Source organism: Molothrus ater, chromosome 2, assembly GCF_012460135.2.
Source record: "Molothrus ater isolate BHLD 08-10-18 breed brown headed cowbird chromosome 2, BPBGC_Mater_1.1, whole genome shotgun sequence".
Taxonomy (NCBI): Eukaryota; Metazoa; Chordata; class Aves; order Passeriformes; family Icteridae; genus Molothrus; species Molothrus ater.
The window spans coordinates 2470082-2488391 of record NC_050479.2 but is presented as its reverse complement, the minus strand read 5'-3'; the positions used below and the strand labels follow the sequence as shown (position 1 = coordinate 2488391).

At 43.3% G+C, this 18310-nt stretch overlaps 1 protein-coding gene across 3 annotated transcripts in view; it reads left to right on the top strand.

Annotated features, from left to right (window-relative positions):
- HLCS (holocarboxylase synthetase) overlaps window positions 1-18310 on the top strand; it is a 153037-nt gene that overhangs the window by 127001 nt on the left and 7726 nt on the right. Inside the window, exons 8-11 of one of the 3 annotated variants that reach the window (XM_036404865.1) lie at window positions 284-444; window positions 4742-4856; window positions 8427-8640; window positions 11248-11460. In XM_036404865.1, coding sequence (XP_036260758.1) covers window positions 284-444; window positions 4742-4856; window positions 8427-8640; window positions 11248-11416 — 659 coding nt within the window. In that variant the 3' untranslated portion in view covers window positions 11417-11460. Of the gene's footprint in view, window positions 1-283; window positions 445-4741; window positions 4857-8426; window positions 8641-11247; window positions 18239-18310 lie in introns of those variants that run through there. The other 2 variants (XM_036404784.1, XR_004982280.1) reach the window with 2 other exon arrangements.

The window sequence follows — 18310 nt, the reverse complement described above, 5'->3', positions numbered from 1 at the left end:
TCCAACCTGGCCTTGAACACTTACAGGGATACAGCAATATTTTAAAAACTCCAATATTTTTTTAAGAAAAAGCTTTGCACTTTAACCCTTTTTCTTTCAAAATTAGTTTGGAAAACTCCATTAAAGGAACTTTTGGTGCATTCTTGGATGGATACATTTGAAGCTTTCTCTTTAGTTATCTCTGTCTTTAGTTATCTTTTGTTATCTACATTCACAAGGTGATCTTTTTTATAAAAATGTTCTTGTCCTGAGTTGAAGTTCCCCTTTTTCCTCTCATGCCCAGGTCGTGGTGGGAACGTTTGGCTCAGTCCCATGGGCTGTGCCCTGTCCACTCTGCACATCTCCATCCCTCTACATTCCAACCTGGGCCAGAGAATTCCTTTCATCCAGCACCTGGTGTCCTTGGCAGTGGTGGAGGCAGTCAGATCCATCCCAGGATATGAGGTATGTCCTTCTAACTCATCTCAAAATTCCTCCTTCCATTTCCAGGAAATTCAGATTTTTGCTGGGCCCTTTCTGTGCGTAATGGCTGAATGTATAATTCAGTTCTTTAAAAGAATCTAAACTTAACCTTCCTCATGTTTGATTATTGATATGTTTGGAGAAATCCAATATCCAGAGGATGAATGTTCTTTTACAGAGCTGATCAAATGCACTGCACTCATTTCACTCTTAATCTTATGAAACTTAAGCCTCAATCCTCAGCAGTAAAGAAAAAGTCAATTTTGTTTGCCCAACAATGGAGCTGATTTGTTTTGATTTTGAAGGAGAATAAGGAGGAGGGAAAAATGAATAAAACTGACAAATCCTTTTCTGCTTTTTCGTTGGTGCTGTTTCAGTGGTCACTTTATCCCTTTTAAAGGATTTTTCCAACCCTTGTTTAAGGTTGAAAACTGATTTCTAAAGCAAGAGCTGAGGAGAATTGCTCTCGAGAGGGAATCAAGTGTCCTGTCATCAGTATTAAAATGAAGAACCAGTCTTCTTTACCACCTCATATATCTCCTTTTTAATGTTACCATTTCCTAATATTTGCTAACTATAAAACTTTGGTATTTTACAGAAGTAGTTAACTAAAGCATATGTTTCCTATATTACAGAAAATCAATGACTTATACACATTTACACATGAACTTTATTATAGTGGCACCCAGTAGCTTTGCTGGAGTTTAGGGTCTGTCAGCCTTTCTATTAAAACCTTCTAAATTCAGTGCTTCATAACCTGACTGGAAAAACAAAATGCTTCAGGCTAAAATTTGCAATATAAAATATTTGGCTGGAGTGGATAATTTGACCACTTAAAAACAAAGGGACAAGGGTTAGTTTTATAAAATATGGGGATGACTGGGGAAGGAGCTGATTTATGAATGGAGGTGGTTTTGCTCCTGTGTGCCTGCCCTGATGTAGTGTGGCATTTTTTAATTTTATTCCATTCAAGAGGAAAAAGGTGACTGAAGTTCCAAATATTGATGTAAAAAATGTGGATCGATAATGGGTGTACTGTACTGAGCATATGGAGAGTAAAGAGTGACCAGGGCAGATCTGCTGAACCTGAGGGGACATCAGCCCTGGGCAGGGGGGCAAAACAGAGTTAAAGGTTTAGAATCAATGATGTTACAGCAAGAAAATGTTAAAAGTTATCAAAAACTCAGTGCTTGAACTTCCCCTTTGCACTCAAGTCTTGCAAGGCTTTTCTGTATGTCCATGTCATACCAACTGCAGCAGCCACAAACAATGGGATGATCTGCAGAGTGATGGAATCATGGAATGGGTTGGGTTGGAAGGGATCTGAAAGATCATCCCAGCCCTGCCATGGCAGGGACACCTCCCACTGCCCCAGGCTGCTCCAGCCCCAGTGTCCAGCCTGGCCTTGGGCACTGCCAGGGATCCAGAAAAAAAAAAAAATTTTTTCCACCATCCCATCCAAACCTGTAATGTTTCAGTGTGAAGCCATTCCCTGTGTGCTGTCCCTGCACGCCCTGGAAATTGTCTCTCTCCAGCTTTCCTGGGGCTCCTCCAGGCCCTGCAAGGCCACCCTGAGCTCAGCCCAAAGCTTCTCCTGTGCAGGTGAACAATCCCAGCTGTGCCAGCCTTTCCTCCCAGCAGAGCTGCTCCAGCCCTCTGCTCACCCTGGTTCCAAGAGGTCCATGGCTCAGTTTATCAGCCACTCATGGCTTTTAGGATGGCCACAATCACTGACTCTGCTGAACCAGCAGAAACCAAGGCTTTGGTGTGGGTCCTCCCAGAGCAGATCTGAGGGCTCGGCTGGAAGTTCCCTTGTCAGATGTTCATGCTGAGGATGCAAATGGGCTTTAAATCAAGAGGATGCTTTGTTCTCCCATTCTGAGAACAGCAGAGTCTCTCTAGTGAGGGAAGACAAGAATTGCTCCATTTCCAGCATATTTTGTGACATTTTGTGTGGTACCTGGTGAACACACTCCATGGCAAAGTCACATGTGGCATTCACATTTTCTGAAAAATCCCTTTACCCAGAATTTTTCTCCTGGGAAGCTGAGAAGCCTCAGAGAAAAAGGAAAACAATTCTTATCTCATTTGCTTCTCCTGTGTTGTGCTCACATGTGGAATGTGTTTGGAGATTGTTCACCCACAGGTGATTGTTCCATTGGATTCTGCTGGGAGTTGTTTTCACTCTTTGGCCAATCAGGGCCAGGCTGTGTCAGGACTCTGGAGAGAGTCAGGAGTTTGCATTATTATCTTTTTATCCTTCTGTCTGTGTCCTTTCTGTATTCTTTAGTATAGTTTAGCAGAGCATTCTTTAATATAATATAGTATCATAAAATAATAAATTAGCCTTCAGAGAACATGGAGCCAGGTTCATCATTCCTTCCTTCATGGAGGCACCCCACAAATACAGCAGTGAGGAGAACACCCAGCTGCCTCAGCTGTTCTTGCTGCTTGTTGTCACTTCAATCACAGAGCTACTGTCTGCTGTCTCACAGGTGTGTGTTTCCCCCTTTTGTCACTGAGAGCACCATTTCACTGTGTCATTCCTCCCATGTCTCCAGAGTCCCCTAAAATCCTTCCCCCAGTGCAGGGAGCCAAGTTCCTTTCCATAACGAATAGGAGCTGGTGATACTTTCCCTCAGAATGCTTTGATAGCAAAATCAGGTAGTATTTCCTGTCAGTGGACGTGTCATGGACTCCTCCCTGGCCTTTAAATCTGTCAGGAAAGTAGACACGGACCCAGGTGCAGCTTTCACACATCCTGTAAAGGGATTTCTGCCCCTACAATAGGAGGGAATGCGACTCCTGTAGGCCTGGAGCACCTCCCCTGATTTGCCCCCGGGGATGCAGCAGCCATGGGCAGTGTTTCAAGCTGCAGGAAGCACATTTGCTTTCTTTTTGTGTTTAAGTAGCCAGTGCAAAGCTCAGCTCAGCCCCGTGGTTTCAACAAAAGCTGCTCTGTGGGGCTGGGATGTTGTCACTGCTCAGTTTGTGTTTCCAGCAGGGACAGCCTTGAACCATTTCTGTGGTTGGGAACTGGGATTTCTCCTGTCTGCTGAATTTCCTTTCTGAAATTCAGGATGTCACTGTCTCTTTGGCTGCTACTGATGCCTTGAGAAGGCTGAGAAAGAGCAGAGGCTGGGCAGAGCTACAGAATAAAGCAGGGATTGATTCAAAGCATCTCCTCCATGGATGCACCTTGGGCAGCACCAGAGCCCAGCCAGGGCTGCACCCAAGATGAACCAAAATGGCCCCAAAATGCACGGCCGGGCACGGGGTCTCTCCCTGGGATCAGTTCTGCTCCATTTGCACCTTGCAGTTCATTGTCCCATTGCAGCTTTAGCCCCTGCAGTCCCACCCTGCTTGTTTTTCTCTCTCCAGCCCACGGGGTTTGTGCTCTGGGGCTGAGATTTGGATCATTTGTCCTTGGTGCCCAGCTGGAGCAGGAATTGTTTTGTCTCCCTGCTCTGTGCACAGAGCTCACCATCCCATAATGTGAACCCAGACCCACACACTAAAGCAGCACAGGATGTGAAAAATAGAAAAGCTCAAACCTGAGGCATCAGTTCCTGCAAGGTTCCTCAGGCAGGGTTCCCTTTTCTGTAGCATTTGTGGATTTCATAGATTCTCATTAAGAGGAGCAGTTGACAGCAGCATTTTGGGTGTGGTAAAAAGGCAGAGGAAATTCTCTTCCTCTGCCTCTGTCTCAGGTGATTTCCCACCTGCAGAGCTGCCCCAGCCCTGGGAGGAGCTGGAGCTGCTGCAGAGAGCCCAGAGGAGGCTCCAGGATGAGCAGAGGGATGGAGCAGCTCTGCTGGGAGGAAAGGCTGGCACAGCTGGGATTGTTCACCTGCACAGGAGAAGCTTTGGGCTGAGCTCAGGGTGGCCTTGCAGGGCCTGGAGGAGCCCCAGGAAAGCTGGAGAGAGACAATTTCCAGGGCATGCAGGGACAGCACACAGGGAATGGCTTCACACTGAAAAATTACAGGTTTAGGTGGAATGTTGGGAAAAAAATCCTTCCCTGGCAGGGTGGGGAGGCCCTGGAAAAGAATTCCCAGAGCAGCTGTGGCTGCCCCTGGATCCCTGGCAGTGCCCAAGGCCAGGTTGGACCCTGGGGCTGGAGCAGCCTGGGACAGTGGGAGGTGTCCCTGCCATGGCAGGGGTGGCACTGGGTGGGCTTTGAGGTCCCTTCCAACCCAAACATTCCATGATTCTCTACAGATTATGGAGTCATGAATGAGCCATAAATGTCTCTAAATGTCTGCTTTTGTTTCTTTAGGACATTGAGCTGCGAGTGAAGTGGCCAAATGATATTTACTACAGTGACCTGATGAAGATTGGTGGAGTTCTGGTAAACTCAACACTCATTGAAACAACATTTCATATTCTCATTGGTAAATGTCTGTTTTGAAGCTTTTTTGGCTGATTTTTGTTTTTTTCTGGAGGATTTTGTTATCAGTGTCTGTATCAGTAAAAATGGCAACGACAAGAACAAATAATGACAGCAGGCATAAGGAAATAAAGCACAACATTCAATCCAGAGGAAGCACAAAAAGTAAATGTTTTCATTCTTCTTAATAATTCCATATGCCTGACAAGTAAAACATAAATGCAGGCATCTGGATTGGTGTAGGAGAGTTCAAAGGAAGAGCATTACATGGGAGAGGGAAATTGTCCTCCTTGATTTATTGCAAAACCAGTGGAATATACTGAAAACTCCATCCTTTTTTCCCAATTTATGGATTTTTTGGGACATGTCAAATAGTTAAATGAAGAACATGCCTTTTAAATCAAAAGAGCTACATGCACAGGGTAATGTTTTTTCATTTTTTAATTATTGAGATATTTTTGTCATCTCTAGTCTGATTATCATCCTGCTCTGTGATAAGGAAGTTTTCCCCTAAGCATCCCAGATCTGCTCAGAAACCTGCCAGATTCTGGTTCCAAAAGTAATTAATTGTCTCTGCTGTGTCTAAAAAATTGAAAGAAAATTCCTTAGCAAGTCTAAAAGGATAAAGAAAAAAATGATATTTGCTATTTGAATATAGCACAAGTAAATATCCTGCAAAGATGGAGTGGTCATGACGTTGTTTCTGTCAAAGTTCTGTGATTTTAGAGGTGCAAGGTAGAAAAGAGTTGAAGAAGTCACCTCCTTCTGTGAAACATGCCCAGACATGACATTTTCTGTTCCATTTTATACCTTCATTTTGTAAATAATCCACTTGAACAGAGTGGAAATTGCACAGAAACTTAAGAAATCTCTCTGTGCCCCTTCAGCCATTTACAACTTCCATGTTTTCCTACAGCCTGGTTAACACAAGGAAAGCAGGAATACATCCAAAAATAGTTCATTATATCAAATATCTCTTTAAGCACTTCACATATTTGGTTTGGACCTTTCCATTCTTACCCTAAACATGAAAATACTCCAATTCAAACGGAGACTTTCTGTATCCATTCTCTCTGATACCCATCTGGAAGGCCTGAGGTATAGATAAATGTCCATTTTCATCAGTCTGTTTTCAGCTGGAAGCTTTTCAAATTGAAACTTCCTTGCTCCATATGAATCCAAGGATGTTTTCCATCGTTCCAGTGCTGTGTCTCACTGGGAGTCCTAGAGGGGCCTCATGACACTGAAGCGTTGGGATTGGTAGGAGTGATGGGATCCAGCTTCCCCAGCAGGAAAGGTGTGTCAGGTCCATCTCCTCTTTTCCAAAGGAGCCTTTCCTAGACAGAATTCCAGGATCCCTGAGGTTGGAAAAGCCCTCCCAGCCCGTGGAGTCCCAGCTGTGCCCACCTTGTCCCCAGCCCAGAGCACTCAGTGCCACCTCCAGGCACCGAACTCACTCTTTGCATGGCATTCCTCAAAATCTCCCATATGTGAGGATAAGGATGGAAACCATTTGAGCTGGGCTCGGTCTCTTTCTCCGGGCAACAACCAACAGAACAAGAGGACACAGTCTCAAGCTGCGCCAAGGGAGATCCAGGCTGGAATTAAGGAGGAAGTTTTTCACAGAAAGAGCGGTCAAATACTGGAATCATCCACCCAGGGAGGTGGTGGAGTCACCATCCCTCGGTGTGTTTAAAAAAAGCCTGGATGTGGCACTGGGTGCCACGATCCAGCTGAGGTGTTAGAACACGGGTTGGACTCGATGATCTTAAAGGTCTCTTCCAACCTAGAAATTCTGTGATTCTGTAATGATGGAAATCAAGGATCATCTCTGTGGCTTCCCTGCTCCGAGGAGGAGCTCAGGAGAGTAAGATCAGAGACAAACCTGCATTTTCATTGCTCAAACGCTGCAGGTGACAACGCTTCACGCCGAGACTTTCAAACACCAGTTTGGAAAAAAAAAAAAATAAACCAACCAAAAACCTTTTCTTTCCAATTTGGGATTTAAAATTGAAGAACTTCACGGTGTTGGGACTTCTGGAGGAGGAGTTCTGAGGAGAATATTCACCATTAATGCGAGGGCCAGGCTCGGAGCCGGCGGAGGAGCCCAGCTCCAGTGGAATGCAGGGGGCAGCCAGCGAGCGCGAGCAGCAAACCCTGCTCTGCCTCTGCTCAGGCACGTCCAGCTCCTCGTGGATCCCCCACTGGAACATCCATCAGCCACAGCAGCACTGCTGAACGCTCTCTTCGCCCGTGGGCACTGCCCAGGTGCCCCCAGAGCCCCGAGCACCTTGTGGCTTTCCAGTTTCCTGGCTGCCTTTCCCCCCTTGCCGTGTTCGTCCCCAGGTGCTGGGGCTTCAGCCGAGCTCCTCGTCCCAGGGTGGCTGCTGTGTCCCACTTTTTGGGTTGCTGAGCAGTGATCCTGATGGACCCCAAGAGCCTGTGACCCCTCAGTGGGGTCTCTGTTCCCTCACACTGGGGTGCAGATGGCTGAGTTGGGATTTGCTGGCACAGCTCGTTGCATTTTCCAGTTCATTTTCCTTTATCTCTTTCCAATAACCCATTTCAGCTCATTTCCACAGGACTGGTGTGTTGGGATCCCTGTGCCTTGTTTGTGTTCATTCCCTGACTTGTTAAAAGTCCCAAACTCCTTTTCACTGAAGGAATCCTTCTCAAAGTTAACACAAATTATAAAGTATTAACAGCAAATTTACAAATCAAGACATCTGCACCTCCTTGCAGATGGAGCTGCATCATGTCCAAACCTGATTGACAGACAGGGAGTTTTATCCCAAATGTCTGAGGGAAGAAAAAAAAAAAAAAACAAACCCAAATTATTAGGAGAAAAAAATAAACAGGTAATACAATATAGTTCTTTACATCCCTGGAAGGCTGTTCCTGCAGGCTGCAGAAAAGGCCCCAAGAGCCATATTTAAACAAGGGAGGCATTCTGCCAACTCAGAATTTGGGAATTGCAGCTGGAGAAATCTCAGCGAGAGGCTTGAGGCTTCTAAAGGATATGCTGTGGTGAGATAGATTAGGCAAACTGGAGTCTTACAAAGTTAAAATCAAATCTTCTGGGCTTTCCTGAGCAAGCCAAACGAGGCTTATCAGCTGAGTGCAAAGTCTGGGGTTTTGGAAAGGGCACTGAGCTCACTGCAGGAAGCAGAAAAGGTCTCTGAGCTGAGTTTTAGACTGGGAGATAAAAACTCCATTTTAGGCTGGGATGAGTTGTTCTCTGAGTGGGCTGAGGACCTTCCAGGGAGCACAGGAATGTCTCACGTGGATGGTTCTGGAGCCAGGGTGCAGTTTGTTGGGGTGTGGGTGGAAGGCTCTGCTGGATTTGCCTCTCTAACTCTGAGGAGGAATTTTGAGGACAAAGAGCAAAATCTGAGCTGAGAAATTGTAATTATAGGAGAAGGAAGATCCAAAGGTGTAAGAGGCTGAATGAAACCAGCTGTGGGAGCCATCCTGAGTGAGGGATGATTGTAGGGAGCAGGTGAATTAAGTGCTGGCTGTGATGGTAACAAAGAGTTTGTCTCTTTGATTGTGTCCTCCTCTTTGTCCTCTGCAGGCTTTGGGTTTAATGTGAATAACAGCAACCCCACCATCTGCATCAATGACCTCATTGCAAAGTTTAACAGGGAAGAGGGGACAGAGCTGAAGCCTCTGAGTGCAGATTGCCTCATTGCAAGGACTGTGACTGTGCTGGAGAGGCTCATTGAGGTGTTCCAGGAGAAGGGGCCCAATGGAGTTCTTCCCCAGTACTACAAGTATTGGGTACACAGGTAAGAGTTCTCAAACTTTCTTTTCATAAAATTGGTGGAAGAACTCATGGGTAATTTGTCTTTTTCCACAAAATTCCCCTTAATATGAGTGAATAGTTTAAAATCCTCCCAAGCAGGGTGCACATTTTTAAGGGAGAATTAAAGCAGCACATAATAAATCAGTGATAGCTTGAGTTAAAGAATGCTTCCAGGTATTTTAAATGTATCATCTCCAAACAAAGGCAATTTGGAATGATTTGGTTTGAGATGGATGAAGCTGCTGTACTTTTAGGAGGAAAAAAACAACAGATTGTTTGGATTAACTCCAACTCTGTCCATTCCACAAAAGGAAATTAAAGCAGGTAGAAAATGCTGCTGAAATTCAGGCATTCACAGAACCAGTGAGGTGGGAAATGCAATATTCTGTTAGAGGGTGAAGCCTTTCCTGTGAGGGTGCTGAAGCCCTGGGAAACCCTGGCTCTCCCTGGAGTGCCCAAGGCCAGGCTGGACATTGGGGCTTGGAGCAGCCTGGCACAGTGGTGGAGGTGTCATGGTTGGAGTAGGATGATCTTTAAGGTCATTTCCAACCCAAACCATTCCATGACCCTTTTAATGATTCTGATGAGTCCTTTGAGGTGATTTTGATGCCTTGGAGTGGCTCCCTAGAACAGAGGCTAGACAAGATTAAGAGAATAAGAGCAGGTATTTATTAAAGGCTCCACAGATACACCTGGGGCACTCAGAAGCCTCCAGAGGCCTCACCCAAGCTGGACAATGGTCACCAGTGTTTCACACAATTATCAGTTTGGTCCATTTACATATCAGGGGTTAATTCTCCAATTACAGCTTCAGGTAATGAAGTCATTTAACCCCCAGTTTGCTCCTCCCAATTCACTTTTGTTTGTATTTTCAGGGCCTGAGGCTGTAGGGTGTCCTTGGATCTCAGGCCTAGGGGGATTGTTCTGTCTGACCAAAATGTGGAGACAGGAACTGACACTTCATAAGGAGTTTAGAGTCATGCACTAAGGCAGTACAGGATTGGGAAAATAGAAAAGCTGAAATCTTAAGGCATCAGTTTTAATTGCTCAGTGTGCATGAGCTGCTGCCTTGGTTTGGAAAGCCAGGTGTCTGCTAAGGAAAGCAGGAGCCTCCCCTGAGAAGGAAAATGTAAACCCCCTCCCTCTGAATGATTATTAATTTGAAATTAAGGGGCTCTCAGGCAAAGATATGGGAATAGGAATAACAGTTCTTTACTAGGAAAATTAAAAATACAAATGCAATAGTACAAAAAAAACCCCACTTCTGCCAGAGTGAGAGCAGTCCCTGTCCCCTGTGTGTCAGGGGGGTGGCACAGCCCCATCCCATGGGGGCTCAGCCCTCCTGCAGTGCCAGCTGTGGCTCTGCTGCAGCAGGGATCCTGCACAAGGGGGGAGTTTTCCTCTGCAGCTCCAGGGCTGCTGGAGATGGGCCTGGGCTCCCTCTGGGAAGACCAGGTGTGAACTGTGGTGTTCCCAGGGGTCCCAGGACGAGGGAAGAGATGAGAATCTTGACTCCATGTTTCAGAGGGCTGATTTATTATTTTATGATAATACATTATATTAAAAGAAAATTATATATGTTATATAAAAAGATATATATTATATTAAATTATATATATATGATATTAAATAATATATTAAAATTGCATATATTATATTAATTTTATTATATAAAAATATACTATATATAATATAGTATATATGTGATATATTATATAATATATTATATATTATATTATATAAATTATATATTATTATATATATTACAAAAATATATATTAAATTAAATGTATGATATTAAATCATATATTATATTAAAATTTTATATATTATATTAAAAGAAAATTATATATATTAAATTATATGTATGATATTAAATCATATATTAAAATTGTATATATTAATTTTATTATATGTAAAATATACTCTATATATAATATATATATTATATATTATATATTATATATTATATATTATATATTATATATTATATTTTATATTTTATATATTATGTAATATATTATATATATTATATCTATAATATATATTATATTAAAATATATATTAAATTATATGTATGATATTAAATCATATATTATATTAAAATTTTATATATTGTATTAATTTTATTATATATTATATTAAAAGAAAATGGTACTAAAGAATAGAAGAAAGGATTTCATCAGAAGGCTAGAAAGGAATGGAATGGAATGGAATGGTAATAAAATCTTGTGACTGACCAGAGAGTATGAGACAGCTAGACTGTGATTGGCCATGAATTAAAAACAACCACACAAGACCAATCCCAGATGCACCTGTTGCATTCCACAGCAGCAGATAACCATTGGGTACATTTTGTTCCTGTTGCATTCCACAGCAGCAGATAACCATTGGTTACATTTCGTTCCTGAGGCCTTCTCAGGAGGGAAAATCCTCAGGAAAGGCTTTTCCATAAAGCGTGTCTGTGCGAGATTCCCAGAGCAGCCCAGGCTGCATTCCCAGGCTGCATTCCCAGGCTGCATTCCCAGGCTGCATTCCCAGGCTGCATTCCCAGGCAGGCAGGCAGGTGCTGACGGCCTCTGTGTTCCAGCGGGCAGCAGGTGAGGCTCCGCAGCGAGGGCGGCCCCGTGGCCTGGATCGTGGGCATCGATGACTACGGGTTCCTGCAGGTGCACCAGGAGGGCCGGGCCGTGGAGTCCGTGCACCCTGATGGCAACTCCTTCGACATGCTGAGGAACCTCATCGTCCCCAAGCACTGACAGCAGCTCTCACTGCCTGGCACTGGCTCCTCAGCCTGGGAAGGGTAACTCGCAGTTTGATTTTTTTCCCTTCTGATTTTCCGCTCTGTGTTTGCCGTGGGTAACGGCAGCAGCTGAGAGGAGGTGGTGATCTCACAGCTGGAGGCCTTTATTCTTTTCATTAACTTTAAAACACACCTCTGTTGCCATTCTTTGTAAGGATCTGTTCTTTGCAAGGAATATTTGTGGTGAGCACAACTTTCTCCTCCTTTACACCCTGTACTGGAGAGACTGAAGTGGCTCAGCATTTCCTTTATTTTTGGTTTCTGTGTGATTTAGCACAGTGCAGGACAATATTTACTTTTTTACTTTGTTTTTGGGGTTTTTTTTTAAACTAAATTCTGTTTTTCTGTGTTGTCTGCACTAAAACCAGCTGGAACATCACCTATTCCTGAATTGCTGGGATCACCACTGTGCTTAATTCCAGGTCTGAGTGAAGATCCTGATTTGGTTCTTGTCTGTGTAGAACCTCTACAATAATTTACCAACCTGTGCTTTGGTCTCAGGTCTGCAAGTCTTAAAGGCTGCCTTGAGTTTTTGGGAGAGTTTTGCATCAGCACTTAGGAGCTGTGCTGGGTTATCCAAGGGATTTGCACTCTGCTCTCCTCAGTCACTTGGATCTGAGTCAATCATCTCACCTGTCCTTTAAATCATGGTTTTCCAAGGGGCTTCAGGAAGAAAAACCCACTGGAGCAGTGCCACACCCAGGGTTTTGTAGAATCCCGTGTCAGGGGGTGGAACCTGAAATTAATGTAGAATTTAGTGGTAATTTTTCATTATCTCAATCAAGTTAAGTGAATAAATAAAGGGAATAAATCAGATTCCCTGATGCAAACAACTGTTCCAGTGAGAAACACAAATCACAGCGTTCCCCCATGCCCAAATTCTCTTCCACAGCCCTTTTGTCACCCCCTTTCGCAAGCCATGTCTGGTTTTGCTGCTAAGCCCTAAACCCAAGAGCTTTAACCCCTGCTGACCTGAAAGCAGCTCATTTTTGGGGCTGCCTGCACATTTCCAGGTGGGGGGAACACCCTGGGAATTCTCCTGGAGCTCCCAGTGGCAGCTTGGTGTGGTTTTCTCCCAAGGAGACTCGGCCACCGCAGCTCCCCAGACAATTCTGTGCCAGCCGGGCTTGTCCCAGGTGTGATGTGGCCACCTTAATTTCTTTTTTTCATGGTGGATCAGCCAGATTGGAAATTGCAGAAAGGAAACTACTGTGTCCTAGCCAGAACTGGGGTTTTTAGGTTAAAGTTCACCTCATAAACGATCCAAACGTTTTAGATTGTTTCAGCTCCAAAGCCAAGAAGTCTTAAAACAAGGAAACTGGTCTGTAATGGTAATTTTGACCAATCCTCACCTATTAGGGTTTAGGTGGTTTGGCAGCAAGAGTAGAAATTAAATTGTCTCTGTTAAATTTAGGATTTCATGCTCCATCTCACAGAGGATTTGTCCTGATTGTCCAAACCCTGCTGGGTTTTTTTTTTTCCCCCCCTATGATCCAAATCACATGAGGCTGCACAGCAGCATCTCCTAGAACTGCACACACACAGCTGTTAATTGCCAGAATTAAAATGATGCACCAAATTTAGCTTTATTCCACCAGATGCTTTCGAAACTGCTTTGGGCTGAGAAGGTTTGGCAGCTGCCTTTGATAGCAGAATTCAATATTAATGCATGGTGTGATCAACTGAAACTCGAGTCTGGCTTAATAAAGCTTCAATAAAAAGAAAAAAAACATCTGTTTATATATAGACCTGTAAAAAATGGGTGTGCACATGCACACTCACATCTTCCCGCTGCATCCTCATTTCTTTTCTGCCTTTTCCTTCACGAGCAAACTGCAGCAAAGCAGAGCTCTGGTGCTGCTTTTCCAGCCACAGAGTTTTACCAAACTTCACCTTAAGTCAGAATTTGTAGCTCAAACTGGCTCAGCTGTAGGGTTTGCCTGTAGGGAGCACCTTTTGGGTTTGTTCGTGTTCCACACAGACTGGGAAGTGCCTGGAGGGATCGAACAACCAGGTGGTGCCTCAGGCTGGAGCTTGAGTGGCTTCTTTAAGAAACTTCCTTTTCCTTTCACCAGGGACAAAAAAAGAGATGGGGAAAGGGATAAAACATGGGAATTTTGGAAGGGCAGAATGAGTTTGCAAAGATTCAGTGGCTGAGCAGCAGCAGAGGGATTTTTTTAGCATTTTTTAAATGCTGCAACATTTCCTGGTTGCTGTTGGTCCTTATGTAGTTGCTCCAGTGATGAGCTGGTTCTGTTCTCACTGGGAATTCTCAGGTTATTCCCAAAATTTGTTTGCACTGGGAAGAAACTTGGAGTGGAATTTCCTTGCCACAGGGGAGAGCTGCCCAAACCTGGATGTGCCAGAGCACGGGGGGTGCTGTGGGAGCCACTTTGCCCTTTCAGTGGCCTCTTCTGGTGTCTCCTGGATTTGGGGAAGGATTTGTTGCTCTTCCTTCAGAACCAAAGACAGGGAGAATTCCCATGGGACAGAGAGCAGCTGGATGAAGTCCCTGGAGAAATCCCTGACTCAGGTAGAGTCTGACTCTTCCTCTGCCCAACGTGGCAGGCCCAGAAAGCCACAACATTTCTGCAGGAAAATCCTGGTTTTCCTTGTTCTCCGTGTGTGACAGACAGATGTGGTGTGGGGTGTCCCTGGATGTGGGGCTGGGGAGATCCAGCCAGCCCCAGGCCCAGGAATAATGCTCTGAAAATGTTTCATTTCATTCAGCTGTCTGGATTAGTAAAACACCTCTTCCATTGTGAGGCTGAGGTCATATCTTAAACTATTTTCTTGATGAAGTGCTTTCAAAAAACCCATTTATTACCATGTCCCCATTTCTATTTTTTTAATTTTTTTTTTTTTTTCCCCTGCTGGGCTCTGGTAGAACATTTCTCATGGTGAAAACATTTGTGGGGGTTGTTTATTGATAGGAAAACTTCTGGGTGTGTTGGCACGTGTGCGAGTCCAGGCTGGGTCGTGCCCAGTCAGCAACAAAGCTGCTTCCAAAGGTTTGAAAAAGTAATAATGTACTTCACATTTCAGAGTCCAGGCAGCACATCCTGCTTCTAGTAAAGCTTTTATAAGACTTCAGAGCTTTTTTTTTTTTATTTTATTTTAATATATCCAACAAATCAAGGGCTATTACCTGGAAATAATATTAAAGCATTTAATTCTTTATGCTGCTGCTTCACTGTGCAAAAATTCGTTTCTTTGCTTTCTCTGATTCAGCTGCGTCAGCAGCCTGAGAAAAAAAAAATTACTTTTTGCAACTACAATCAAAATATCTGTCATGGGAGAGATTTGTGCTGATTCCTGGGGGTAACTGGTTTGATAAAAAACATTTGCATGGCTAAGTGGTGGTGGGGATGCACTGCCTTGATCAGACACCAAAGAAATTAAATCTGGGCCCAGCAAAGGGCAGAGGTCAGGAAATGATGGAGAAAAAAGAACTGCAGGGAAGAATTGTCAAGTGTTGAGTTTCTCATCAGTGATTCTGTGTTATTTGCATTTTCCAAGTGTCTTCATTTAAAATGCAACGTGGCAAAAATACAATAAATTTTAAAAACTCTCTGTGTGTTTTATAGTACATTAATTGTCAATATAGAACATGTCACAGTTGAAATAAATTTTCAAATATGCACCATTGTCCTTTGTGAAATACTTTGGTTTGTGTTTTTTAAAAAAAAAAGAGAAATTCAACTCAGTTTTCCTTTGGCTACAGGATTTTATTAACATTTTAACAGTTTTGTTTTACATAATAAATAAGCAAAAATGCTTTACATTTTTAGGGAATACATATATAATTCTGAGCTTGAATAGGTTGGTTGGGTTGCGTGCTTCTTCACCTACACTTGCCAAATAGCTTTTATCTGCATCATATTAAAAAAAAAAAGCAAAATCTAACCTTCAGGAAAGAACTGGAATAACATTTCCTCTGTGGCATTTTTGAAGTGTGACTGAAATGCTGGAAAAAAAAAAAAGAATTTATGTCCTGTCTTGAGATTTCTGGAGCAATTCTGGCAGATTTCCCATTCATTGGCACTTTCAGTGATGAATTCCCCAGTTTTGCCCCTGTTGTGCTGAATTTCCTTAAATTACCTTTTTCAAATCCCAGGGCACAGAGAGCTGGGGACAGATCTGTGCCTTTATCACCTTGTTTTATTTCCATTGCACTGCTTCCAAAACTTGCAGAGCTCTCACTGTGGGATTCACTTTTCCAGCTTTACCTGGGTCTGGTGGAAGATTCCCTGATTGGCAGGGCCTGGAGTGAGATCTTCAAAGTCCCTCCCAACTCACATTTTCTATTATTTTGGTGAAATATTCCCTCTTTCTTTCTCCCATTTTCCATGATTTTCTTGCCAAGTCTGAACTCCCCCAAGAGTCAAAATCTTGTGAAGTCTCACAACAAAGGTGTGGCTCAAATACTACAGAGAAATGAGGTTATTTTTCATCATATATTTCAATTCACATTCCCCTTCAGTGCCACCATTTTTTTTCATTACTAGAAACATTTTTCATTATTAAAAACTTTTTTCATTATTAAAACCACTTTTCATTATTAAAGCACTGCCACTGTGATGGCAGTGCCCTGTTCTGCACTATGATTTTGCTGAGAACATCTCTAATTTAACTGACCAAAAAAATCCTGGTTTTCTCCCAATGTAATTTACTCCCAGATGGGAACATGGAATTGCTGTTTAAATCTTGGGAGAGTGGCAGGAAAAATAAAAAAAATTCCTTCCCACATTTGCTTTTGCCATCTTTTCTGCACCTTCCCCTGCATTATCAGCTGGGAGGTCTTAATTGGTTCATTATTGGCTGGCAGGGAGGTTTCCTGTGCCTGGGCATCAGCTCCCCTGGAACACCTGGGGCAGGATGATGGAACACCTCCTCTGCTCTGGAATAAAGCCTGGGAGTGGGAGTAACAAGGTGGGAAAATATCGAGCTGAAAAACAGCAATGGTGGTTTTCCTCCAGCGAAAGCCCAATTTTTGTGTTTTTACAGCAAGCGGGACTTGCAGGAACACCCAAAGGCAGCAGGGCCACTAATGAGGGAGAGAGTGCAGCAGGAGGGGGCGGGCATCAGGTTTCTTTTTAATGATGCCAACCATGCCAGTGGCTCCTTTGTGGGGCATGGGTTTAATTGAATTGAGCAAAATGAACCCGTAATTATCTTTGCAGGATCGGGGTCGTTCATGGGGAGCAGGGGCTGGGAGGGCCCTGAACCAACGGGGAAAGCGGCTGGTGTCTCCTGCCTTTGATTTGTGGGGTCAGCATGATCATAACCCACATTTGCAGCTTTTCTGGAGGCCCGCCAGCTTCTCCAGCACTGAACAAACTGAGGTTACTCAGGGAGTGACTCTGCTGGTTTTGGTTCTGTTTGGGGTTTTTTTGGAATCACTGATTTGGCTTGTTTTGTTCTGTTTAGCACAAAATGTACTTTTCATGCAATTGAAAGCAACAGCTGAGAGTGTTCAGTTCAAGTTCATTTTCAAGTGAATATTAATTTGATAATAAAGCTTTCTCTGTTAACCTTTAGTGGGATGCAATGAAAAAAATACTGAAAATTGTTGTCAAGCCTTTGCTTTTAAAGTATTTTTGTGTCCTCGGAGCAATAAATATTCATACACAGAAGGAAATAACTTTATTTCTGTATTCTAATGGAAAATTCCCTGCCCATTTCAGGGGCTTGGAACTGCTGGATGAGCTTTAAGGTCCCTCCCAACCCAGACCATTCTGGGATGGATTATTGCTGCGTAGAAAACATGGAATTTTTAGGGCTGAGTATTGCATTATGATTTTTCTGACAAGGTGCAATCCACGAGCAAGGGGTTTTTTTCCATATTACACAAACCAGGTAAGAATTTTCTTTTCAAAGAATTATGGAATGGTTTGGGTTGGAAGGAAGCTTAAAGCTCATCCAGGGAACCTTCCACCATCCCAGGGTGCTCAAGGTTTTTCAGTGAAGTTCTCTTTAGAGTCTGATGAGAGGAAGTTTGAAAAATTCTGAATTAAGCTTGAATTGGGGTTAAGAAATGGAGCTGAGTGAGATCTAGAGCCACATTTATTGTTTAGGGAGCCTTTTTTTTGTTTTATCCACTCACAGTGTTTGGGGAAATGGTTGAAAACCACCATGGGCTGAGTGTTGTCAGTTGAACTCCCACAGACCCATCCTCTGCAAAGAATTAAAAATAAAGGGGTGAAAATCTCTTCCTGGCTGGCTGGGCCAAACGTGAGCGTTTCAAATGTGCTGTTTGGGATTTGTGGAGTGCTCCAAGCAGGGAATTCCAGCCCTACCTTTGTGCTGACAACAGGATTTATGCTGGAGGAAGTTCAGCGTGTTAAGAGCTGGAATTTTCAAAGCTCACAATTCTACTGGTAAGTTCAAAATAAGGCAGAAATGTTCATTATTCTCTTGACTATAAAGAAAACATTTCTGGTGCTGTTATTAAGATGTATTTGTGACTGGCTGGGTTGGAAATCTGCACAGGCTTCCCCCAGAATACTCAGGGAAACACAGGATTTAGGAGTTTCCTTTTCTTATTTGTGGAGAATTAGTTCCTGCTCCATAATTTGTCCCAATTTGCCATGACAAGACCTGTAACCCTGTAATACCTATCTTTGTACCTATTAATTTGTCATATTGTCCCTTGTCAAGATAAATGGTGGTGGCAACAATCTCAGAACACTGAAATCTGTGTTAAATAAATCAAATGTAGGGTTGATTTATTTAGTTTTAAAACTTTTTGGTAATTAATAAATAAGCTTTTTTTCCCTGTTTGGGTAGGACAGCTGTGTTGTGGTTGTTCAAAATCACCACTCTCTCAACAAAGTCCATGTGTCAGGGG